General features: G+C 40.1%; 1 protein-coding gene and 1 long non-coding RNA gene across 9 annotated transcripts in view; one reads left to right on the top strand and one right to left on the bottom strand.

Annotated features, from left to right (window-relative positions):
- The window catches only part of TBC1D1 (TBC1 domain family member 1), a 99135-nt gene that overhangs the window by 65146 nt on the left and 6318 nt on the right, over window positions 1-27671 (bottom strand). For 6 of the 7 annotated variants that reach the window (XM_050338237.1, XM_050338236.1, XM_050338239.1 and 3 more), the window contains one exon: window positions 25611-26126. In XM_050338237.1, the coding sequence (XP_050194194.1) occupies window positions 25611-26027 (417 nt within the window). In that variant the 5' untranslated portion in view covers window positions 26028-26126. Of the gene's footprint in view, window positions 1-3859; window positions 4055-25610; window positions 26127-27671 lie in introns of those variants that run through there. The other variant, XM_050338243.1, reaches the window with a different exon arrangement.
- On the top strand, window positions 4179-25648 carry LOC126651862 (uncharacterized). Of its 2 annotated transcripts, XR_007631802.1 has the most exons (6): window positions 4179-4296; window positions 6708-6842; window positions 8962-9197; window positions 13832-14290; window positions 16382-16606; window positions 22527-25648. It is a non-coding gene; the product is annotated as an uncharacterized LOC126651862 (long non-coding RNA). The 2 variants fall into 2 exon arrangements; XR_007631803.1 differs by lacking the exon at window positions 6708-6842 and having other exon boundaries at window positions 4184-4296.

The following is a 27671-nucleotide window of genomic DNA, read 5'->3' as shown; positions in this document are numbered from 1 at the left end:
CAAAGGTCTTTGCTGGAAGCTCTGGACAACAAAGCAAAGTGGCACATCAGTTTAGTTGGAGCAAAACTCATAAATGAACGTGATATTCCCTAAAACTGACCAGCAAAAAAAGGCAAGATCATCCATTCATAACACTCTTAAAAAGGAAAGCAGGAGGCGATTTCTTGACCTTCTCGATTTTCAGTTTCTCGTTCCCTTTCATTCTCTTGCAGAAGGCAAATTAATTTCATTTGTAGCTTCTGACCTAAACTAAGAAGTATATATTTACTCTCATTCATGCTTCTGCAGAGGTCTACTAGACACTCTGTTATATAGAAAATAGTAGGAATAACGGTAAAACATCAGCAAGATCAATTCTAATATAGGATGTAAAGCTAAATTTGGATTAAAAGAAACTTAAGTGATATTTCCGATATTATTATAATTGCTTCTTCAGTGATGTTTCAAGATACAAGCCAAGTAATCAAGCCTTGCTGCACTGAATAGCATACAAACTTTCTCTGCTGATGGCCTGAGAGCTTCCGAAACTGAGGAAAGCTACTAGGCCATTTTGACTCAGCCATCCAAGAAAAAAACCAAACCAAACAAAAATTTGCTTCTTGTTTTGCTCTTGTGAATTTCAGAGCAACTCCTGTGAATATACTATAGTATACTCACAATGTCCTGTTTGTATATTCAATGCAAACAAATTGTATTTATTTGTAAATACAAATCTGATTTTTATAGAAGAAATCCAAATGATCAACTTCTACCCAAGGTCCAAGATTAGCCAAGCCAGCTGTGGACAGCTACACTGCAAACCCACCCTTTTCTGCCAGTGCTGATGGCACATTCTTGAAGGTTCCTCAGGCTGCAGTGACAAACTCTGTTGCTCTCAGTTCCCCTCAGGAGGGAACTGGGAGCATACCCTTCCCACATGCTGTCCTGAAGATTGGAGGTAGCTGGCCTGGGTGGATTGATCCCTACCAGCAGAATCATTATAGAAGAACTCTTGATTTAAACAATGTAACCTTGCTTTGCATTTTACCTTAGTTATTTTCTTTACTGGTTCCTTGTTGGTTTATAATCCTTTAGACAAAATGAGCTGAAGCTAAACACAGCTATTAAATTATATATTGTACTCTTTTTCAGTAACTAGAAAGACATGTTGTGCATAAGTTGCATAACTAGGTGAAAATCTGAGGACACATTTACTCAAATTCTCTGTTTATACAATTTATTACACTAAGAACTGTTTCTATTTCTTTAGCAATCAATTCTTTAATTGTGGTTTCTGTTAAGTTGCTACTGAATAGTAACTTGCATTATAAAATTAAATAACTTGTAAACAGCTAATACTAATCCTTTTTTTAAACTAAAGCTGTGTTAAATATGAGAGAAACAGAAATAACATTACTCTTAACATTTATCATTGTATTATTATCTCCTACTAATGAATTAATGTTGTGCAAGATCACCATGGATCTAAAAATCTACATGTCTAACTTTTTTTTTTTTGGAGACTGAAGGCTTTGATATATTTCAACTGCACAATGATTACTTTACTTTTAGTAACAGTTCCTTCAGTGATCTAAACTGAATATACATAGTCTTTGTGTATCTACCAGTGTGACTCTATTTTTACTCACAACAGTGTAAACTTAGTTTACATTTTCAAGAAACTATGTTTTTAGCTGCTTAATCAAAGATTTCCCTTAAGTCAGTTGTCTGACTTTGTATCACACTGTGCAGGAAAAACAGGTATAACTATTCTTTTTTATTTAAATAATTTTAGGCGACTAAAACAAGTTGGTACTTCAGAATTCATTATCTACAGTCATCATTCAGTGGTTTAGCCAGCATCCATATGGCCAGTGGGGGCAACACCAACCCATGTAATACTCAAGCGGGGCTTTGTCCTCCAGTCCAGAACATGACCCTGCAAAACTCATCTCCAAGGAGCCTCTGTGTAGGTAGGAGACAAGCTGGGGAAAACTGCCTGTAAAAACCTGTAATAAAGACATATTAAAAGGTAATGTTTATACAAACACTAGGGACCAATTTTATAGCATATGGGAGTCAATTACTTCACATGTAACTATCTGCAGGCCTGGGGACTTGCATGGTGAGACTAAACACCCATATTACTTAAGGGGTTACTCATTTTTAAGTAATAGATGCAAGGAGGCAGCTTTGTTTCTAGGGTGCCAGATTCCCTCCCCCCCCCCTCAACCCACAGTCATTCCCCATTTTAGAATGGGCCACCATCTTATTAAAAGTGGAAAGGCTTACATTTGTGTTGAAAGCCCACAGCAGTAGTTCTTACATTTTTACTGATCAGATTTTGGCAGCCAGGAAAGCTTTCTCTGTTAACAAACCTCATTTTATATTTCTAAACACACTGCTTTTGCTTTCCCTCCCAAATTAGTGCTGACAACTAACAGCCATTAAAAGAATAAAACTAAACACTGGTGAGGAACGAGCATTGAAATAATTAGATCTGAAAGACCAGAAAGCAGTCAGAAGTATGTTTCTTCAGCAGCTTCTGTTTCCCTAAAAATGCAGCCAACTCCATGTGCTACAAGTTCTGACCTCCTCCAAGACTAACTCCTCTCTGACCAGTTGCTTTGTCCACTTGAAAAGAGAACAATGAGGGGGGGAAACAGGCCATCCCTTGGTAGCATCCTTGAAGTATGTACTCAATGGCATCACTCATCTTTTGACAGCAGCCACCTGTATAGGAGACTGGCACATTTATAAGAGTCAGCAGGGAAATCAGCTGGTATCGTTCCCTCAGATAATGTGTCAAATCAGGCCTTATGTCATGCACAAGACAGAGCCAGAGTGACGACAAGAGAAGCAACTACTTTAACAAGTGTTCCACCTGACAGCTCTACAGAGAAAAAAAAAGACAAGTGGAAAGAGGAAAGGATACAGTTCAATTTTTCAGGGTGTGTCTAAGCAGACGCCTTTCAAGGCAGAATAGAGTAAGTCTTTCTATTTGAGAATCTGAAGACAGGCAATACAGTCACATATAAAGCACTCCCTCTTACTATCTTCCCAGGGTAGGTATTTCACCTGGTAAATAGTCAGGAACAGGGATGTAGAAATAACTAAGCAAGGGACCATTTACACCTGACAAAATGGGAGAACCAGGACTTATGTGGTTTGTCTAGTATTGTTATGATTAAGTATTTTTCCCCAATTCTTGCCTGTCAACAAGCTGTTTCACGCACTTGTCTTCCTCTACGCTTTCAATTGTGCCTCAAGACAGAATATAATTTACAACTCATTTAAAATTTAGAATGACTGTTACTTTGGAAATTTTTTTTAAACATCAGCTCAAAACTATATTCTAGATTTCTTCAACCATCTCTACTGCTTTGCATCCATACATAGTTTCACAGTTACATTGGAAAACCTTACTGAAGCCCCAGATACACAGAAACCGGCACGACACACGCGTGGTCATACAATTAAGTCTCCCACTAAAAGCTTACTTACTCTTCTTCATAAATTCAGAGTATGACAAAAACCAGGAAAAAAGTCCAAAACAAACAATGGGAGTGCTGTTGCACATTCTCCAGAGTACACAAGTAGCGCTAGACTTCAACAGGCCTTCTGTGAAGTTTTAATTACAGCTCTCCCCTTTTGCAGACCCGCAGCTTCGCTTTAAACCCCTCAACCCAAGCCACGACTGATAGCAGCCTGACTTAGCTGTTCACTTTGAGTGCTCCTCCTTTTCCCTGCCTGAGCAATACAGCAGGGCTCTGCTCCCTTCCCAGAGATCACTGACTTGCCTTGAAATTACACATCGGCAAACTCTAAGGCTGGACTTTACTTCCCGAGAGCGGAGGGCTGCGGGCGTCGCGCCGCCTACCTTGGCCACCCAGCTGAACAATGGTGACATCCTACGGGCTCCGGCGATCCCCGGCTCCGGCCGCTCCTCATGCGCCGGGAGGGGAGCCAGCCCGCCCGGCCTCCCAGAGCTTCCCCCGCGGCCACGGCCGAGCCCCAGCCGGCGGGACTGCGAGCTCGCCGCGCCGGGGACGATGCCCGTGGCGGCGCCGGCTGAGCCGCGGGGCGGGAAGGGAATGGAAAGGAAGGGAAGGGCCGGGGCCGCGTCCCGCCCCCACCGCGCTCCGCCCCCGCCCGAGAGCCCATTCCCGCCGGGCGGGAAGTGAGAGGGCTCGGGAAGCGAGAGGGCTCGGGAAGGGAGCGGGCTCGCCCTCCGGCAGCGCGCCCGGGAACGCAGACAATCGCCCGCGGCCGCGCCGCGATGCCCGTCCACGTAATTCGGCGCTGACGACAGGATTCGTAAGTAACACTTTCTGGGAACATCCTGGCATGCAAGTCATGCCTAACATTAAAGGATCGCGCGCAAAAAAAAAAAAAAAAAAATCATCTGAAACCTCTGTGAAATGTTACTCCTCCAGTCAGGCTCGCCATTCGTGTTAGCTAATGGCATTTGACATCACACACTAGCAACTCTACTTCCAGAAATCAGACTGCCGTAGAGGAGAATTAAAACACCCATATGGCAGACGCATGTTTCCGGCAGGTCAAGAGATGTTCCTTGCCACCCAGCCAGGAAAGGTACTCGTTCCCGTCGTTGCTCCGGCTGAGCTGCCTGTGAACACACTCCCCTACTCAGTGGCTATAGGGCTGCCTGAAACAACTAATTTTCTTCAGTTTGGAGGAAGGGCACAGAACTAGGAAAGAAAAAAAGGCTTGGATTTCACAGGAAATAATCCACTGGGCCCAAAACAAAAAGCCCTTTATTTTCCACCCTCTCACAGAAACAACATGAAGAACTAGATTTGCAAAATCGTTACAGAAAAGCATAGAATCTGTTCTGCAGTTCTTCCAGTAAAATTAGACCACTCAACGTTAGATGTTTAAGTGCCAAATTCAGCTCTTTTCTTTGCCCAAAGACACTCATCAAGACAGCTACTCTGTTGGGAGACTGCCCTGGATATACTTGCACACTTACAGCCAGGGGAATCATCTCTGGGTTTAGAGCTGACACTGCTCCACTAGTCTATGTTATTAAAGGAAAACAGGAGGAAAAGAGCAACTCCACGCACATGGGATGGGGAGAAGGAGAACCAATCTTGCAGCTCACTGAGGCAAAAAAGGGGCAGATTTGGCCACTGCCACAGACTGCATGATCCTGGGTTTAGTTCATACAAAGCAAACAAGACAGTGAGCTGCCAGAGGGCTGGCTCTATCACCTCCTAATGCTGCACTGGTGAGTGTCCTAGTGCTGGCTCTGTGTCTGTAAAGAGCTGTAGAGAGCTGAGGGGGCAACAAAAAAGCAGTTCTTCTCAGATGGTACCTAAGCTACAGTTTCTGAAATTAAAACTGTAACAAATACATTTCAGGTTTTCATAAAAGGAGAATAGACTTTAATTTTCTTATAGTTCTACAGATAAAAGTAGAGACAATTCACAAGGATTGCCAATGGCTTTCTCTGTCATTATGATAGTGGCCATGGACATTTTGATTGCACAGATGTTCTTAGACATAAGCCCAATAAATATGACCAACACCCATCATGGTAGTGGTCTCTAAAGGCTTATTGGCATGATAGAGGGAGAAATCATCACTGCTGCTACTGTTCATGATGTTCAGAGCACATACATGAATAAATGACATCTGTTCTCAGGACTTTAAACTCAGAATCTTACAAGAACACTGGAATTATTAAAATGTGAAGTACAGAACTTGGTCTGCTTTTATTTCATAAAGCAACTGAGGGCAAGAGCAAGACAGAATGCTCCTCATTATGTGCTGCTTATTGTTATACAGAATATCCACTATTTGGTGGCAGCATTAGAGTTGCATTTTCCTAACACTGAGTGTGAACAATATTATTTCTCAATAATTATTTCTTCCCCTTTCTCTGAGGGGAAGTATTTTAAGTTTGGCTTGTGTAGATAACTATCTCTCCGAAAATACTAGAGATCCATTCTGAGTAAATGGAAAAATTCAAGGACAGGGAATAACATCTGTACTGCATAAAGAATAAGTAGCCCTTGATACCATCTTATCTAAGTGTACGATCTTTTAAAAATCAAAACAAAACCCTCATTCCTATGAACTGTTCCATGTTATCATGGAAAGTATTAGCACGATATCTGTGGCTGTTTTTAAATAGTAGCAAGTAAAATACTTCAAAGCCACAACTTAAAGCTTACATCATCAGAAAGTTGACCTTTCCACTTTACAGATATCCTAATAAATTTACACATACACAAATACCCCAATTATTTTTCCTCCAACAAAGATCTCTCCATTAAAAAAAATCTTTTATTTGGAGATAAGAAAAGATATGAGACAGAAGGAAATATTAAGAAGAAAGGAGGGTGTAGTTTTAACTCAAAAGAGGAATATTTCTGACTCACTCTCCTCTGATTTCAGCTTTCTTTATATTTAATGGCTGTATTTTTGTGAGTCTTCATAGTATGTCACCACTGAATGGTGTCTCAGAAGAATTTGCATTAAAGGTATAGCCACAACTGTATTACTTGAAACCTGACCTCTCCTATTGCTTTTGTGTTAACTCTGGTGATGGTTTCAAAGCAAATCCCATTCCCATTTAAAGCTTTTCCCTCTGAATTATATTTAAACACATTTTGGCAGTTACTCTTCTCATGAATTATCCCCTCCGTCCACGTTCATAGTAAAAAGTTTCATTTATCTCTTTCCTCTCTGTACACAACAAGGTCTTCACTATCATCCTGAAAAGGACCTCTCTTTGTGTGAGGCTGAGCATTACAGAGAATCTAGACCCAGAGGAAAGCAGCTCTACCTTCAAGGAGGCTACAGAAAGAGAAGCTGAAAAGAGGACACTTCTAGATGTACGGTACCTGACCAACAAACATGATGCATTCCAAAAACATTGATGAGCACACTTTGGATTGGAAAGCTTTATGCTGGATTCTGTATTTTTTGTCTTCCCACAGGCAGGAAAATGAAGCCTAAAGATGCCAGAAACTTTACTATGGGTTCTGACTAATTCCACTCAAGCATAATCCTATGTTTGCATTTGACTAAGATCAAATGTGCACTGCTGAGTGGTCTAATTGTGATCAAATGATCAGATCTCTATAAATGAGCAAAAAACCACAGCCTGAATTTGCAGATAAGTCCAGGCAGACTTGTGAAGAGATCACTTTGATCTGAATAGTTGGATGCAAAAAACCCACAAGGACAACGTGGCAAATGAGCAATGAGGGAAACTCAGAGCATAGTGGGGAATTGCCACACAGAGACATCAGAGGTTCCATGCATTTATTCTGTTTTGTGATGAGGGTTTTCTGGCAGCTGTGAAACCAGAGCAGGAAGAGTGGAGCACAGGCAGAGCAAACTAGAAGACTGCAGAAGCAGATCACAAAGCTCAGAACTAATGGGGATGCTCCCAGTGTGCAGTGACAAACACAAAGTTTGAACCCTTGAGATCATCAGCTAGGTCTTGACTGTAGCTGAAGCAGCTGGAAGCCTCCTGTTTTTCCTCCCTGCAGGGCAGCAGTTTTTGGTCTTCTCAGTGTCACCCACCTGAGGGATAACTTAGCTGAGCTTTCCAGACTGCTGAGGCAGCTCTGGGGAGAGAGCAGCAGACGCTGGGATGACACACACCTGCACACACACCCTGACACAACTGGATAAACTATAAAATATTAATGATGCAAGACTGCTTATTTTAAAAATCCCCTGACACTGGAATGCAAAAGATATGAGAATCAAACAGCCATTAATGTCCCCTGCCAGTAGATACCTGGCCCTGGAAGGACTTTGCACTGTTTTCCGCCAGCCTCCCATTGTTTCCTTATGGCAAGCACTGACAGGTCTCAGGAGGAAAAAAACCCCAACTTCTTAAAGTTTAAGAATCATTTTCAAAATGCAATTAATTAAAGGTTATACTTGAAGCTTATATGATTAACTCAAGTTAGATGGGAAGAAAGACACTTCATTTCAATACAGGTCTTATTTCCTTTGTGGAGAAGCACTACCTCACATTGGGGAAAAAAATTAAATACACTTCTACTTCCAATAATAGAAAAGTTATGTAGTAAAAAAAGTCTAGGAAATGTTGAGGAAAACCAGAGTATGAGCAGAACATGACACTCACATTTGACTGGTTAAAATCAAAACATAATTATAAATTTATCAATTCCCCATGTGCTATGGGAGACATGTATACTATGATTACCTATTTCCGTTAAACAGGACTTCACATTAGTTAAGATGTCCATACTCACTTTGGACCTTTAGAACACTCTAGTAATGAGTAATATAAAATAAGCAATCTTGTATGCTTAATGTTACAGAGTTATAGCCTAGCTCTTTGTTCACATATTTAACTATAAACACAAAAATAGTCCCACTGCCCTAAGCATATTCTTTTGTGTACTTCAGTTGCAATAGTAGGAGACTAGGAAAGTATATTGAGTTCCACAGTATGGAGAGCCAAGAAAAGTAGCCAGTCTTCTCAGTTCTCCACAATTTACTTAATAACTTAATAAATCTATTTCTAACAGCATTGATTTCTCATAATTTAATTCAGCCACTATCTCCATAGACAGTACACAGATTCTAATGGACTTTTATGTGGTTCACATACTGTAAAGGAACACCCATTTTAGTAAACTGAAAAAACCTCAATAGCTGAAATAAAACTTTGTTAACCATTCCATCCCCAACCCAATATATTCTTGGTTTTGCTGGAAAAACCTTAAAAATAAAAACTATCCAGGTTTATCTCTCAGCAAGTGTAGGGTCCAGAACTTACCTACTGTCAATGGAACTACATTGCAATTCACATACGAGGAGCATCTGTGTGTAAAAGCTATTCATTTGAGAAGGATCCAATCCTGCCCCCACTAAAATCACAGCCAAGTTGGTACTATATCCATATGCATTTTAAACATAGATAACAAAAAGAGGAAACAAATACCATACTATCCTGTTCTTTTCCAGAATCAAGCTGAAGAAATTTCAATTTACGTAACGTTGCCCTCATATCATAAGACTCCCTGCTCTGGTGCTCTCGGACAAAACCCCAGCAGGAAAACTGCAGCAGCCTGCTGAGAACTGCAGCAGCCCCTCGCAGTCGATTAAGAAGTGCACTCTGCACTGCCCACCCGGACCTTGACCATCACTTCTCATCACCAGCCTTCCATTCGATTGCAAGCTGCAGCACAGTCCTTCCCTAGGTATTTTCTGTGTAATGTGAAATTCAGAATACCACTAGAACCTACTAATATAATAATTTGCATGTACAGTAACTTTGTATGGTGCATATAAATCTGCCTTTTTATTACATTATCTGGGATTTTTATCTGTGTTGTTCTGCTGATTACATTTTTTCTCAACTGTCTTGAAAGCAGAAAGCTTTATCAGCAATGTTCTCTTGCACACACTTTTAATTTACTGTTTCTTATGTCTCCCTTTCCATTTCTTCTCAGGGCTTATTAACCCATTGAGCACATCTTTGCCAATGATGAGGGCTCTTTTGCTCTTGTGATTTTCTATATTTTTGACTAAGTCATACAGTCTTTCAATTACAACAAAAGCCACAAAAGGGCAATAAACCATCTTTAAAACCAAGATTCAAACACTACCTCTACCAATCTGAAAAAAGCACTTTCCCCACGATTCACTTGGCTTTCCATTCAGAAGTTTGCAGCTCCAGGTTTCATTACAAACAACATTCCACATTTAGTTGTTTTAAGCCAATTCTGTTTCGACTCCTAAAAACACACTGAAAAACATCTGTGAAATATAACACACAACACGAGGCTTTTACAATACAGCAGCAGGATTTCTCCTTATGGCTCTTTTGTGGTTTTGATAAAGCTGCATTGCTTCAAAGGGCTCAGGATATACTCCTGTAAGTCACCAGTGCACATTTCAGCCACATGTGCTGACTGTGCTTCCGCTCCTCTGCCAGAACAATGGAAGCCCTCACATGCTGAGTCAGCTATCCACAAACACAGATCCACGCAGAACAAATGCAGTCCCTCACCACAGGTTCTGTTAACCATGTCTTATCACAAAGAATGCTAGATAGCTGCGTCATTTCATGTAAGACTCATGGACTAGGTAAAATTTGGAAATGCATGCATATTTTCAGGAATAAAGCCCAAAATACTATTTGACATGAGGTAAGCTACTGAAATACATAAATACAAAAATAAAGTTACAACAAAATAGTCATGGGGTCAGTTCTGTCATTTCCTCCCTCCAGGGTATTCTTGTTACCAAGACGGAACTCTGGCATTCCAGTAGAAACCTGCACACAGCTGGATGGACAGGCTGGACATGTGAACTCTTACTGAACTGATCTGGCAAGTTCAGATACTGCTGCAACTTGTGAGTCCGAGCTCACATATTTAAATGAGTTCACAAGCACAAGGACCCTGAAGAACACGTGAGCCTTAGAAGTCAGCTGAGTAGGTCTTTTAGAATCACAGAATCAGCTAGTTGAAGAAAACCTCTCCGATCATCAAGTCCAACTGCCACATTCACCACCAAACCATGTCCCCAAGTGTCATATGCACATATTTTTTGAATGCTTCCAGGGATGGTGATTTCACCAGTTCCCTAGACAGCCTCTTCCAATGCCTGACAACCCTTTCAGTGAAGAATTTTTTTCCACTATCCAATCTAAACCTCCCCCGGTGCAATTGAGGCCATTTCCTCTCATCCTGTCACTTGTTACCTGGGAGAAGAGACCAGCCTCCACCTTGCCACAACCTCGCAGTTGTAGAGAGTGACAAGGTCTCCTCTGAATCCCTTTTTTCTGGTCTATAAACAATCCCAGCTCCCTCAGCCGCTCTCACAGGACTTGTGCTCTAGACCATTCACCAGCTCTGTTGCCTTTCTCTGGACATGCTCCAGCACCTCAGATGTCTTCCTCAAATGAGGGGGCCCAGAATGGAACACAATACTCAAGGTGCAGCCTCACCAGTGCCAGAGGATGATCACTTCCCTGCTCCTGCTGGCCACACTGTTCCTGATCCAGGCCAGGATGCCATTGGCCTTCTTGGCCACCTGGGCACACTGCTGGCTCATGTTCAGCTTCCTGTCGATCAGCACCCCCAGGTCCCTTTCTGCCTGGCTGCTCTCCAGCCACTCTGAGCCCAGCCTGGAGCGCTGCAGGGGTTGTTGTGGCCAAAGTGCAAGACCCGGCACTTGGCCTTGTTGAAACCCATCCTGTTGGAATCAGCCCATCTGTCCAGCCTGTCCAGGTCCCTCTGCAGAGCCCTCCTGCCTTCCAGCAGATCAACACTCCCCCCAGCTTGGTGTTATCTGCAAATTTGCTAATGGTAGACTCTATCCCCTCATCCAGACCATTGATAAAGATATTAAATTTAAACAGGATTTTTAATCCAGGATGTATTAAATTCTCAAGTGTCGCATTGGTTTCAGTTATAATTAATGAGTAGAATGTAGGCCAGCTTTAATTAATTTTCCCATTTTTTTTCTGTAATATACAGCCAAACAGCAAGAGCTTAAAAAAATAACAATCAACTATTACATTCTCTCATTGTAGATTCACAAAGTCATCCCCATACATATGCTTTGACTTCTCTCACAACTCCAGTTAAGACAATGACAATGGAAGTCTAATTCAGCTGATGTCTCAAGCTGGCATCAAGACTTCCACAACAGGCTGACATGCCTGTGCAAGTGTATATGTGTAAAAGTTAGGTCACTGAGGGTTATCTGGCTAAGGAAAATTTGTCACATATGTAGTTTTTCTATGGCTTGTTGGAAGTGCATAGTCTCAACCTGTGTGAAGGGATTTATCCCAAGACCTTGATAGTCTGTGTTCTGTAACTTTGATAAGAAATGTAATCAGAAATCTGTGTTTTGTTTGTTTGAGATTCCTGGGAACTTTTCTGACTCTTCCAATCCCAGCTGGCACACGGACAGTCTATTAAACACAAAAACTGAAATAGAAGATAAAAAAAACAATTTGATTTTAAAGGAAAACTTGAAGCATGCCTTCTGCAGTACACAAACTCCCTGCAGAATATCCACTGACAACGTCCTCCCAATAAAGAGGAAGCCTGCATTCATGCAATGCATGCACTCTGAGGTTTGTTACCCCTGGATGTATCTAGTTCAGCATGGAGTTAGTAACATACATGTAAACAATATCTGTAAGCCCCACAAGTTTCTAAAGAGAAACTTTTGTCCTTACCCACATACACGTATATGGCAAGCTCACAACATGACTGAGAAAACTCACGTTTTCGCATCTGTCAGATACTCTACTGAGGGGAACCGAAACATCCCAGAACGTGGACTGATGTCAAACGCTAACCCCACTTAAGCATGTCTTGTTTTGCAAATTTCAATACCTAAGAATAAACTCCAGAAACACTTCTACAGACTTTACTTACTGGTGCTTCTTGTACTGCATAGCAAAATACCAACTTGTTCAATACTTTTACAGGCACTTATTACAAAAATATTGGAAAAAATCCAAATTCCCCCTCCCCCCCCCAAATCCCAAAGCCACTAGAAGAACCCAAACAGAACTTCAATAGGACAGTTTGGAAAAAAAAGTAAAATAGGAAGGACAGAACTGAAATTCTTATGGAAAGTCCACCAGGATCTTTTAATTGATTTAAACCAGTTTTAGATTAACCCTTCAGTATCTCCATGATACGGTGAGGAATTCTCCTGCTGAGGGAGAGCTGTGGAGAGATGGAAACTGTTTACAGTACCTTACATTTGCTCTGGACAGCCACTAAGTGGCACTTAAACACCTCATCTTAAACCCCTGTGAATCTGCAAACTTGTGAAGGGAAGGGGGGGACAAAAGGAGTTAGGCACTCTGGGGACTAATCCCTTTTAAGAACAATGAAGTTTGCCTCCTGCAATTAGAAAAACTTCCTAAGGGTCTGACTAAGTACGAAAATGTTATTGGCAGGAATGTTACTGCGCAGTGTTCCACAGAAGCAGAAATACTGCAGAGAACTCTGCAGAAACAACTGTTTCCTCTCCTAAATCCCAAGTTCTGCTTGGGGAATCAGAGTGCCTCATTCCAGCATATCACTGCCCATTATTATGTCATTTTGAAATATGCACTTATATCAGGAAAATTACAGTATCTCATTGCTGCTGGACTGCAGGTAAAACTAAGGTGGCCCTAACACCACAACACAACTAGAAATGTTGCCTGAACTCAGCTTCAATTAGAGAACTCTGTAGGGACCAAAGCTATTAGTACTTGGAGATGCACATTAGGTTTTCACAGTTTGCAGAGAATCAAAAGTCATGAGTGGTACTTTGTTCTTCTCCAGACTTTAGTTCACTATTGCTTCATAGACATATGTCATACTTCTATTTGCATTTTTAATCAACTATGTTAACAATCTTGAGTGTTAATGTATTCTAATTTTGTTTGTTGTCTGGTTTTAAAAGTGGTTCTGTTTTATTGAAAAGCTTTCTAAATGAATGCATTACAGGTATTGGAAACTAATTTTCCCTATGTGAACAACGTAAGTGTCATTGAAAAAAATCTGAGGATAAAAACAAGCAGAATAATGTATTAGGTATTTTAGGTGCTAACCAAGAAGTATCTACAGTATCTACAGCACAGGAAGAATACAGAGATTCTTCTTGCTGCTGTAGGGAGAAAATTCAGCTTGAGTTGAAGTTGGCCAGAAATGTGGGAGACAATAAAAAGAGTTTTTTTCATATATATATTAATGGCAACAGAAGTATAGAAATATCATTGGCCCACTATAGGATGAGGATGGTCACCTCACAAATGGGGACAGAGATAAGGCAGAGGTGCTGAACACTTTCTTTGTCTCTGTCTTCAACACAGATGATGGACCAAGGGGTTCTCAGTGCCCTGAGCTGGAGGACCATGACTCCCAGAATTATCAACTCTCAGTAAACCCTGAATTGTGTGGGATCTGCTGCTCCAGCTGGATCTCTGCAATCTATGGGGCCTGATGGGATTCATTCCAGAATTCTCAAAGAGTTGGATGATGCCAATGCAAAACCTGTCTTGATGATTTTTGAGTGGTCTTGGGAATCTGGAGAAGTCCCAGCTGACTGGAAGCTGACAAGTGTTGTTCTGATTTTCCAGAAGGGCAAGAAGGAGGACCCAGGAAACTATAGGCCTGTCAGTCTCACTTCAGTATCTGGTAAAGTTATAGAGAAGATTATTCTGTGAAGTATTGAAAAACACCTGAAGGACAACACAGTCATTGGTCACAGCCAGCACGGCTTCATGAGAGGAAAGTCCTGCTTATCCAGCCTGATTTCCTCTTATGACAAGGTAACCCACCTAGCTGATCAAAGGGATCCTTGTGGGTCCCTTTCAACTCAGCATATTCTGTAATTTAAAGGGCATATACATTTTCAGCTTCAAAGACTCAGAAATAAGATTTATGTACAATTTGCTTTCTAGGCTCTCAAAGAAACAGTCTCCATTTCAGTTAGCCACAGATTTAGATGTAAAATATACTAGCAGATATTAGCTGCAAGCTCTATTTTACACCTTCGTGCTGAATGTGGCCTCCAGAAATATCAAATTAAGAGTTATAAAATTTAACTTTTAGTCTCTCTTTCTGTGCAAGTTCTTTACATTATGATTATTAGCACAGCATATAAGCAACAAAGCAACTCAACAAGCCACAATTACGTCAGGATTACAAAGAATACCATTTTTTAAGCACATTTTGCATGTGTGAAGTTAGTGTTGTGAGATTCTTTTAAAGGTTGAAACAAGAAGCTTGCAAATGAAAAGCATTCAATCAGTTATGCAGAAGGATCAAACTTAACCCAATACATAAGTAATTACCAGCAGTGAGGCTGTTTTTATGACCAGCAATAGATCTCAATTACTGTCACTCTGGGAAAAGTGGGGGGAGGGTGGGAAAGAAAGAAGTCCACATCAACTAGCAATTTCATACCAAAGGACAAACCAAGTATAAACTGGCATTATCCACTCAATCCTTGTATCAGATCCTTGATGACCAACCTTTAGGGCAGACACACATATCCATTTAAGCCTGTATTTGTCCAGTCACACAAATAATTCTTTAGGAAAATATTTCCCACAGCCCTTCCCATAACTTGATGTCCACAGAGAGGGTAAAAAAAACAGAAATACAGAACAACTGTGCCTGCACCAGGCAAGGGAAAGCACTGATTTTACGACAGTGATTTTCTATCATTATTCACTTTGACATATAACAGGATAGGAGATTGTGCTGCTAAAGTAAATACAGTGGTTATATATACCTCTTCTGCTTTGGTTTTCTGCTCCACTACAGTCAAAGAGCCCCCATCTGATGACCTTGGGGGCACAGCATAAATGTCAGCCCAGGGCAGGCAAAGTTTTAAATGAAAAGCTGACTGCATGGAAAAATAAGGAGCTATTTCAGGAACGTGATTTTCTCAGTATCATAATTTTTGAATTGGCATCTTCAGATTTTAACATGGATGGCTTGCATTTGTCCTTTAGGGCCATTTTAGAATCTGAAAAGCAGAAAATACAACTGCCTGAACAAGAATGTCCATGTTTAAGTAGTTCCAAGTGAGCCCAAGCTTTCAAAATAAACTTGCAAAGCACAGAAAACAGAAAGGTTTTGGTTTTATGAGTCTTGAGGAAAGATGGCTGATGTAGGACCCAGTCCTACAACCTGATTTGTGCCAGAACTGTTCTTGAGTCTGTCTGCAGAGATTGTACTAAACTATGTGATACATACAACCTTTGTTTATTATTGTATTTGACAAAAGCTATCTTCCCACATTCACTAACTTAATTACACTGTCCTCAGCATGCTATTGTACTGTGAGCCACAGATGCTAGCACTTTATTAGGTAAGACTGATTTTTTAATAAAAACTGTTCTTTTTCAAAGCAGGGTTTTGGGTTTGGTTTCTTTGTTTTCCTCTCTAATATGTGCTTTCAGGCTTTAAATTGCATACAATTATCATTGCACCGTGTATCCACAAAATTAATTTAAAAAATCACAACCGTGCATACTTCATATTACTTAGGAGCGTTAATTAATTAAACAAAAATAAATAATATATTGAATCTAGATTAGACTTTCTAACTTGTCTTTGGAGATCAGTAAGGCATTCAAATTTCCAAATGTCCTCTAGTCTTAAATTAACTTCAGCAAGCCACAGCAGTGGCTCCCAAAAATACATTGGAGTTCCTTTATCATTAATTATTTTTCTTTATAGTATTGTGCATTCAGCTTATATTTAATGTTGCTATAAATAAAATAGTATTTTCTGAACTCTTAATTCCATATATGCAACTGGGTTTCTGCACTCATCCTGTTTCTCACTCGAAATTTTTCCACGGGCACAATTCTTTTGTTTTGCTTTGTTTTTTTGTTTTATTTACCCAGGACTCTCTGCTGGCTGTGCCTTTGTTTGAAGTTGTAGGACTGACCAGGCTGGAAGGCGATGAGGGGACCCAACATGTTTGCAGAGGTCAGATTTCAGAATCATAGAATTAACTGGGTTGGAAGAGACCTCCGAGATCATCAGGTCCAACCCTTGATCCAGCCCCACGGTGATTACTAGATCACGGCACTCAGTGCCACATCCAGCCTTTACTACACTACAGTAAGGTGAGCTGAATAACTTTGCTGTTACCTATTCTGTATTTGTTACAACTTGTGAAGCTGAGGAATATAATATTAGTGCTTGGGTAATGTATGGATAAACATATTCTCTCAGTTGAAGGCCCACACTGTACTTTGAGAACTGTGTGGATTCACCAAGTTCTCAAATTTTCACATTCATCTTTCACAATAAGTTACCTTTGAGTTTTTCAATCAAATTTGAAGAACACAGCACCTCCAAACTCTGCAACAGTTTAAGAAGCTGGTTACAGAAGGTTACCTTATTTCTTGGTGAGGGTATTGCTCAGCAGAGCAGAAAGAAATTATTCCAGCTGCAAAAATGAAATAAATAAAGCACAGGATGAGTACCAGAAAGTTAGTGCCATAGTGAGGTTGAAGCCACAAAAACTGAGAAATTGTCACATGACAGCATTTCACAACACATCCAACCCCTCAGGGGCAGGCTCACTAGCAATTTTATGATAATTAGGTGCAAATAACAGAAATGCACTAAAAGCCTTCCATTCCCATGATCATAACAGCAGCAGACACAAGACCGTAAGAAGATATTTACTAGCACACAGATTGTTTCCATTCTATTTATGTCTTTTCAGAGCAAGGCTACTGCACCCTTAATTTCTTCTCGCATAATTCTAGCAGGACAGATTTCAAAGTTGATGACTCTTTGTCTAGGTGGTTCTGTGTACAGAAGTCAAGGAAGCCTGAAAGTCTCCCTGTGCTCCTCCATCCTCATAGTCCTACTTTTGAGATCTATGTCATTATATAAAGAAAGAACATCAGGTTTCCTGCTGCACAGCCCAATTCCTTTGAAATATTCCTGGTGCGCTCTACTTCCGCTATCCATGAAAACACCAGGAAAAATTTGCCCCAAATTACTTTATGTTCACTTTAGTTTCAAAATTCACGTCAGCTTGAAATTTGACAAAACATTTAAAACATTTAAAAATTTAAGGTGATCTATCAAGGTGCATCAAGTTGGTTTTGGAGCAGAATGAAATTAATTTACCTTAGGCTCTAAGGCAGTTCAACACAGAGCTAGACAAACATCAATGCCAGCACAAGGGAAAACACATATACACTAAGGGATGGATCACAAGAGAAAACAATAACAGAACTGCCTCTTTTGACAGAGGACAGCTACTAGATCTCCTCATATATCATCAGATATTAAACTTGAACTAAAACCCCACTGTAGTTTAAGACTGAATGAACCAGGGATTCAAGGCCCAGCCTTCCCTCTCTTCTAGATGGCATGGCCTTGCTTCCCCCTGACTCTCACGAAGGTGCACATGAAACCGAGATAGTGTTAGGATGCTGATTTCATTGAAACTTTATCACTTTTCTGATAAATTCCTTGGGAATGTTTAAAGTGATCTGAAACATCTCACTGAATGATACCAGCGTAAAGGATAGGGGAAAAGGTGTGAATGTGCAAATCAGCAAGCAGAGAGTACAAGGCCACCAAAAGCTGCCTCAGACTAGGCTAAGATGTTAAGAATGAGCTTCTCTTTGGAGATACGTAAAGAAGCTCTTCTCTATGTGATCAGTAGGTTTTTGAAGAAAACTCTACCACAACTTTGGAAGATACTTAGATATTCGCAGCTCCAGTTATCTGTGCTGGACATCATAGGCCACAAGCATCAGACCTTGTGAGACAAAAGTAATGGTTAGTAGTCAGATGAGAAGTCAACACAAATCCACTAATTATGTTTTAGCCTAAGTTCCACTGTTTTGTATTTCTCTAACAGTCCCCAGCAGAAAAAGAAAAGGAACAATAAATAACCTTGCCATGAACTCTGACCCTAAAATAAAGGGCACGTGACATCACAAGTAACACACAGCTACTTTCAGTATTATTTAAGCTGAAAACAAATAACATCATCTGATAAAGATTATTATACTGCTGAAGTCATAGAAAGAAAAGAAAATATAATTTTTATGTTGCTGCTGTAAGAGTGGGATTAGGTAACTTTTTTTATAAGCCCTATGATTAATTTTATCTTCCTTGATCAGACATGATCTATGACTTTAAGTCATGAAACAGCACTGGTATTACAGAAATTACTTCATGTGGAAATCACCCACACAGTTGATGGAAATCACACAATATTTCTTAAAAAAGGAGGGTGAACACAGGAGCACTTAGGTGATGCAGGATGTCACAAAGTCACTCTAGGGTTTGGCAAGAGCCCCATAAATCCTTGGAATAATGCTGCTAGGGATAGGGTCACTACAGTACCCTGAGAAAAAGATCTCACATACATAAATCCTTTGAAGAGATCCCAGGATAGAGCTGGTGTCATCACACATGCTCAAGGCTCAAGATGCCCATAAAGCTTGATTAATTGCGAGAGTATCCAAAGCACAGCTGGTTGTTTGCATTATATGGGACAGTCTATTAATATTTACACAGCTAAACTTTGACCTACTTTGTAAACCTGTGTATGTGCACAAATATGTATTTGGTTTTTCATTTGTTCTATTGGATTTTTTTCTTTCCATTTTTACATTAATTTCTTCAGTTAGCATTTGAGAGACAGGAGGTTCCTAAAACAAAAAGCAGTGTTAGCAGTTTACAATTACATAGATTCAATCAAAAAAACCAAAGGTGCACAAGAACAGGAGGCAGAAAACACCAAATTAAGCTCTCAGTTGCACTGACATTAGCCCAATTACTTAATTTTGTTTCAATGTTTTATGCTTTTGCAAAAGAAGAACTATGTTTTAATCTCCCTAGACTCATCAAGTAGTAAAATACAGTAGAAAAAGGTCACCTCTATATTTAAAATTATCTTCCCTGACTTCTTTTAAGAAAGGGAAATGGTGGTATTAAAAAGGAGATACTTAGTGAGGCCATATCTTAGAGTCTAAAGTAAAAACTAGTTGTGTAAGAATCGTCAGTCATGAAGCTAAGCCTCACAACAACTGCTTTGGAGTTCACTGGGCCTCTGCCATTCCTTTTATAGATAAATAATGTGAAGTTCACTCACAAGATCAGCTCTGTGCAGCCTCACAGAGAGCTAAGTGTTGATTATCTGAAACCAGCTTCTTCAGCACATAATCAGATCATAAACAACATGTAACAGAGTGCTGCATTCCAGGTAATACAGCATGATCTACTTAAGTGCATAAGCTATTTTAACTCATGAAAGTAGGTGAAGGTTGTTTAAAAGCATAGTAACTGTTAAAGCAATTGGTGGGCAAAAAAACCATCGCTGCTGTAACCAAACAGCTCAACAACAGGGCAAGTGCTACATTTCAGAAAGTGCCTCAGTGTAAAGAGATGGGGTTTATCTGTGTCTGCTGTGGGGTAGATTTAGCACAAGCAAAGTCAATCAGCAGGCTCAGGTCTCGAGCAGGTGTCCCAGTCTGCTGCAACCACAGGGCACTGCAGTTCTCATGCTCACATTCCTGCAGCTGCCTGGGCCAAACGCTGTCCCTGACTGATGACTACACAGAGAAGACTCAGAAGCACCACACAGACTTGTGCATATCTTGTGCAGCTATGATCCTTTTTTAATGCCTTTTTTCTCTGAGCAGAAAACAACAGTTCTACCTAGTGTTTTGCCATTATAGCATTAACTGCTTTGGTAAACACAAGTATACATTACAGGCTGTTATGACAACTTGTGTACAGTCTCTTGGCAGAAAAAAAAACAAAGCCCACACAAGCAACAACACCCAATGAAATGTAACCCTTTAAAAATCTGAACTGAACTTTTTACATTTCTTCATATTCTAGTTTTGCATTGGTAATTGATAATGTCAAGGAAATATTTTTCCTTTACAAGACAGCAGCTCAAGTTTCTAGGCTTTCCCTCAAATCCCTTAAACCTCCAGTTCATATCGCAGAATAAAAAAGGGGAAAATTTCAAGCCTTCTGAGAAAAAAAAGTGACAGCGCTGTCTGCTAACTTCTACTATGCATACAGGAGTTTATTTTACCCCCTGACCACAAAGAACAGGTGGATGAGGCACTCTACAGACAGCTCAAAGTAGCCTCCCATTAGCAGACCCTGATTCTGATGGGGGAATTCAACCACTGAAATATCTGCTGGAGGAAAAACACAGCAGGGCATAGTCAATCCAGCAAGTTCTCAGGGAGCCTCAATAACAACCAGCTGACCCAAATTACAGAGGAGGTGATCAATGAGGTGCTCTGCTGGGCCTCATACCTATCAACATGGAAGAGCTTGTCAGGGTCAAGCACAGCCTTGGCTGCAGTGACCAGGAGATGGTAGAGTTCAGGATCCTGAGAAGCAGGGCAAAAAGCAAGATCGCAACCCTGGGCTTGAGAAGATCATATTTTGGCCTCTTCAGGGATGAACTTGAAACAGCACCACCAAATAAGGCCCTGGAGGCAAGGGGATCCAAGAAAATCAGTTGTTATTCAAAGATCACCTCATTCAAGCTCAAGAGCAGTCCATCCAAATGACCAAGAAAAAAATGCCCATGTGGATGAACAAGCAGCTCTTAACAAAACTCAAACACAAAAAGGGAGAATGCAGAAGGTGGAAGTAGAGACAGGTAACCTGAGATGAAGACACTGTCTGAGCACACAAAGACAGGGTTAGGAAAGCCAAAGTCTACCTGGCATTGAATCTAGTAAGGGATGTCAAAGGCAACAAAAAAGGTTTTTATAGCTATGTAGGTGACAAAATACAGACTAGGGAAAATGTGGGCCTGCTGCTGAATGGAGCACAGGACATGGAAAAGGCTGAGGTACTGAATGTCCTCTTTGCCTCAGACTTCTGTAAACCCATTAAATTTAGGACTGTTATTCTTTATTTACAATAAATATAAAATTATAATAAAGGACAGTACAACCTTAGCTTAAATCTAAACTAGCTCAGGGCATTAATCAGATAAACTAGTGACCAGTGCTCTGTTTACCAGCCAAAACATACATCAAGTAAAAAAAAACATACCTAAGTAAAACAAATCATTCCATACACCAAAGAAAAACTAACATAATGACGTCTGGAATTACTCTGCCAAACTGAAAATAAGAACAGAAATTACTCTTCCTCTGTAATGTCTTGGCTACTTTTCATCTGCTGGAGGGGGATACCATGTGACAGTATGCCATTCACTTCTCATTATTTATCTTTTTCATTTCTTGGAGTGAACCATATGCTAAAGCAAGGCACCCTACAGAAGGAAAGCAGTGCTGTGTCTGGGGAGAATGAGCTCAGGAACGAAATGGCACACCTCACCTACAGATCCAGTTTAGAACTACCACTTCCCAAGTAAGACTAAAATGCCAGTAATTTTTGAAGTATATAGTTGTCAATAACAACAGTGATGTCAATAGCATCACAAATGTCAGATCCGAGGGCACTGGGGAATATGGAGGCTGGTAGCATGTATGTTTTCATTTAAGTCATCACACTCCTGCAGTACCCAAACACTCTTGCCAAGGTGTTCCACGAGGCTGCATTCCTATGGTGAAGGTACTATCCTGCAAGCACATTCAGTGGAGAGTTAATTTTTCCTCAGCTTCCACCACCATTACTCATCATGGTATATATAAGCCCCATGACCTATGAGTAGCCTTCAGAAGCTTCCTCAGGCAATATAATTGAATCCTGCTCCATTTCTAAGCACCTGCAAAGAATATGCATTAATACTTCAGCCCAACCCTCAGACAGAAATTACTCAATCATGAGGCCCCATCAGAACCTTCAAAGAATGAGGGAGAAGGGATTAGAAATACCACTATCTGTACCTAATAGAAACTTACTGAGGTTACACATGAAGAAGGAAGGAAGGCTCCAGATCCCATGTCTGACAAATCTGCTTAGAAAGGAGATCCTAATCCATAGAAAAGCTTTCCCTAGGCAGGGTAAACCCACCCTTTTAGCACTGAGTTGAATGATCTCTATTTTCACATGCTTGTTTTCCAGTAATGTCATCTCATCCTTCCTTACTTACTGCTGCACATCAAGGAAAGTGTGCCATACATTGCCATGACAATACAATGGAAATAATTACAGAAGATTCTACAGAGAGAAACCCATAACGGAGCACTGCCTTTTCTTTCACTGCTAAAGAGGAGCAGAACAAAGAATTCCTTGCAAAGAATCCTGACATCACTTGTTATTAATTACCTGTCTACTGATTTCTTCTCTAAACTGGATATGTTGTTAATGCAGCAGCAATGAAATCAGCAATTCAAGAAAAGAACTGCATGCATTCCCACACCTCCATCAACTCTAGAACTGAGCTAAGTATTACCCAGAAAAAAAATCATCTCCCATGAACAAAATTCTTTCAGTTAAACAGTAAAATAACCCCTCACGAACCAGATGCATGTTCTTGCTCAATTTGTACCTATAAAGGAGTCCAACTACCGTTAATGGGCTGCAGTCTACCTGCAATGCTGATGCTAAAAGCCCAACCATTTCTGGCTTTCTGTACTTTCTACCACCTCCAGTGCTATTCCTCTGTCTGCATGACAATCAAGCTGCTTGTCCTCCTTTTCAAAGGCCTGCACTATTTAGTCTTCTACTCATCTACTTCTGGCTTAACATACTAACCTTCCAGCTCTATTTCTCCCGCAAACATACTTCTGCCCTCTTTTATTCTACTTATTCTAAGAGGAGGATATACTCAGAACTTATTTGCAAAGTCACAAAGTACCTTCTGCTTCAAATACTTAGTCAGACCTTACTTACTCTGAGATCTCTTTGCCCAGTATAGCCCTGCTACAGATTTGTATATGCAGATACAAAGAATTGTGGCTCTTCCAATTTACAATGTTATTGTAATTGGTATTCAGATGTTTGTTGGGTTTTCTTCAAATAAAAATAGATGAAGTGCAATTTTCACGATAATCCAGATGTCTAACATTGGTGGGTAAAGAGTTGTCATGAACATGCAAATTCTGAGACTAAACCTATCTGTACTGCTGTGTCTCTTTTACAGAGCTGAAGCAAATAGTAAAAAAAGAGTCCTCAGAAACAAGAGCATCAACACAGGAGTCACACAGGCTGCAAAAGCCCAATTCTAAAAATTTGTTTCTTCTAAAGTTGAACATAAGCTGCAGTAACATAATGCTAAATTCTTCATGCCAACTCACTGGCTTTTAACAAACAGCTCTTTCAATTTGTAATAAAGTATATAGTACACTCCCATGCTTTCAAGTTGGGTTCCTGCAAAACAGGTAACATTTCACTCCTCCTGATAAATACACAAACATCAATTAGCTAAAAGGCATTATATGACAGTATTCAGGGCAGAGTAACAGCACCCTATAAAGCATAAGGGACTTACTTAAAACATGGAAATGACATTGAATTTAAGCAAAGGAAGTAGGGCTTCACTTTAGAAGGTAAGAACACTTGGCATTTCCATTATCCTTTAGTTAAAACATAGGTCCACAAATGCTGATTAGATGTCTACCTAGCCTGCAAAAAAGTCAAGACAACCCTTGTAATCAAGGCAAGTTAAGAGACCAGGTGGAGGGTAGTTTTTGAAAGGACAGATAGTTGTGTGAAGCTAAAACAGGCATCCAAAAATTCTGACTGTTGTCTCCAAAAACATGTAGAGACAGCTGCAAATTCAACTAGAGACTTATTTTGTTCTCATTCAATTCAAACGTGTCCAGGAATTTGATCAAACATGAAGAAAAAGTACTCGAATCCTTTGTTGCAAAAGAAAATGCAGAAGAAAATGTACTGGAAATGATCATGCAGTGTACTCACCATAATCCTGAAAAATCAGAAGTGAAAATAAGTGCACAAGCAACTGCAAAATGCTACTTGAATACCAGCTGCAATTCATTGCCAAGTTTTGAAACATCTATTCCTTATTTCTGTTCCTACATACATACACTTGGTATTCTACATTTAACTTGACAGGATTTCTCACTTGAATGTTTGTGATTTACGATGTATTTGCCTTCTAATTTACTGGAACTGCTGTTTTATCTGGGGGGATTTAACTAAAGCTGTTTCCATATGTTTTGAGCTCTAAGCTTGAGACCATGGATTTGGAACTGTATAGTGTTTTGCTGTTGGGCAGGTTGGCATAAATCCCATGTGTGGTGTATATTCACATAATACCTTCAGGGTGTTTTAGTAGGACATCTCCTATGACTCAAGCAAACATGCTGTTTTCCAGCATTGTAACTAGAGTCAACACTCAAGAGGCGAAGGATACATCACCATTTTGTCTCCGTGTATCACAACAGACTTGTGTCAAATCCTTGTCATTTTACTCATTCACAGGTGTTATTGTGCCACATTACTAACAGAAGGGATTGACAATTTTAATGCTTCCACCTTTTCATCAAGGACACAATTGGTTCTTATGAAATGCAGACAGCCAAATCTCACCCAGTGCGAGACATGCACACCCATCTCCTGTCTCACACCACGCAGCAGCAAGCCTGCATGTCACAAAGTCACAGAGACTGTGCCTTTCTCCTGTTGTCCAATGCCATCTGCCAGGCTTTGTGGACTACAGAACCAGGAAGAGGTTTCCACAGTGTCCTGTGGTTGGAGATACGCCACACACGGAGGTTCCACCCTACTCCCTTCTCTTTCTGAGAAAGGAGGTATCTCTGTTTCCCAGTCACATAGGTCTCAACTCAGGGAAACAGAAATTTGAGAGGTCTGAGTGCAGGATTAGATAAAGTTCACAGTGACTCAAGAGTGAAATTCTAGCCCTAATGACATCAACAGAAAAACTCTCACTGACTTGAGTGCCAAGATTTCAGTCCATATCCCAAACTAAAGTATCTTTTAAGCTGGATGAAATTTAGGCCCCAATCCTGTAGGAAATGTACATATCTTTCACTTCACATATTGAGCAGTTCAAATTCAACTGAACCATTAACATTAGGTAAAGTGACATTGTTGGTAAGTGAGATCCAGACTCTAATTGTAAGTACAACCTTAAGGTCTTATAATGTAGTGATAGGATTCAAACACCACAAAAGCAACTCCAGGAATGCTTGCTTCAGTTTGGATTTTTTCTTTACTTACTTTTGTCTGATCATCGGCTTTAAATACATAGCAGATACTTTGCTGTTTTGCTGCTTCATCCTTTATCAGACAAGCAAAGTAGCTTGGATCATGGCTATTGTGAATCAGTTTGTGGACATGCTGTGGCTTGTATTCAAACAAACTTGAACAAATCAAAGGATCCCACTGCTGGATTTCCCCTGTGTCTGGTTCACATCGCAAACTCGTTGGTGAAACGTGAAGTCGGACTTGGGTGACACCAGGTTCTTCTTTGGAAGACTTTGCACTGAGCATCCGGATCTCTGCCACAATCCACGGCAGCATTGACATGGTGGTTAGGGAATGCACTGGGAGAGAACCAACGAGCTGGAGACTGAAACTGGCTGAGAAATCACTAGGTGTTTGACACTTTTTAACTTTGAATGTTATTGGCTCCATTTTACCACTCCTTAGGAAACCTGAACTAATTCACCAATGTTTCAGTTCCATGGAATGACATTATCTGGACGGTTCCTTTGATTAAAGGACAGAAGAGTTCTGAAAAGAAAAGAAATAGTTATGTAGGTGCTGGAACCCTATTGAAAACAAACTGTCAGTAACACAAATAATTAACAGCTTAACATCAGAAGGAACATGCTGGTCAGAAGAGACAAACTTACCATCTACATTGACCTATCTAGTGAGTTCCCCCTCTCTGCAGTGGGCCTTACTATTTCATGTCCAACAAACGTGATTGCAATTTTTTCATTGCTTGGAAAAAAGTTAGTCCTGATTTAAAAGCTGTTTTATGACCCTGGCTAAACATCCAATGACTAACTAAACTTAAAAATGCACATTCTTTCTACCCTGTGTCTGTTTCGTGGGCAGGCATATGTGGATCACACCAGCCTATTTCAATCCTATTATTATCTCAGAAGGAACTCAGCTGAGCTATTCTGACCTTCATGACAGTTGAAGTCAATGCTTGCTAAGACACCTTCACATTTGAAAAAAAAAAAGGAAAAAAGAAAAAAAGGAGGTAACTTGACAACTTTCTTGTTCATATGTGGATGTCTTTGAATTTGGCTACTAACATGGAGTTATTTCCTTGGGTACAGTTTGCCAAGTAAGGTTGGTTGTAACCAACCAGACTTTTTCAATAAATAACACTCCAGAAATCATTATCATCTGAGAAAGCTCCCAGCAGTCAACTGACTGATCACTGATAAACCTGTGAGATAGCAGTCATAAGCACCAATCCTTACAGCACCCCATGAAAAACCAGACAATGATCACAGTTCATGATTGCATTTTAATGCTGGGCAGCCAGACAGGAATACTTAAATGTTTGATACACTGACGTTGTATCATTTCCATTCCTTAAAATATCAAATAGAACCCTGTTAGACACATCCCTGTTGTAACCCTGTTATACCCAGCATCTACCACCACTACTGTTATTATGTATTAGTAGTTTTAGTAACCAAATCCAATCATTACATTTATTTATAAATATCACTTTGCAAAATACAGTCTACAAAAACACAAGGACTGGCATTTGTTATACTATCCTGTTTTAACTCATTAACTGAGCCTGTTTCAGCTGTTACATTATACTGTGTAAGACTGACAAGAACCTGACAGGCCTGTGTGTGTTTAAATACCAGGACACTAGTTTACCCTCAGTCTTATGAGAGTTTGCCATGAGAAGACCTATTAAAACCAACATGAACAGTACCAAGAACTCCTTACAAAACATTTTAATTACATTTGAACAAGTATTTAATAAGTGGCATCTGTTCACTGTGGCAATAGTATTTCTTATCTTTGCTTATTTACAAATATATATATTTGTATATAGCAGTATTTTTCCGCATAAGTTTTCATTAAACTTTGTCCTTCATTTGTCTTTGTAATAATATTCTCAAACTAAGTTTCTAACAGTCTTTCACCTTGTTGAAAATGAAAGGAAACTTAAGGATTTAAAAAAAACCCAAAACTTCTAAAAAAAAATTTAAAATGCAACCAGTTTGTAAGTGTCTGAGTGGGGACAAATGTTCCTGCGGTAACTGGCAAACTGTAAAAACTAGAGAACTGCAGAAA

This window comes from Myiozetetes cayanensis, unplaced genomic scaffold (genome assembly GCF_022539395.1).
Source record: "Myiozetetes cayanensis isolate MyiCay16 unplaced genomic scaffold, myiCay2020 scf7, whole genome shotgun sequence".
NCBI classification, from domain to species: domain Eukaryota; kingdom Metazoa; phylum Chordata; class Aves; order Passeriformes; family Tyrannidae; genus Myiozetetes; species Myiozetetes cayanensis.
This window is presented reverse-complemented; position numbering and strand designations above follow the sequence as displayed.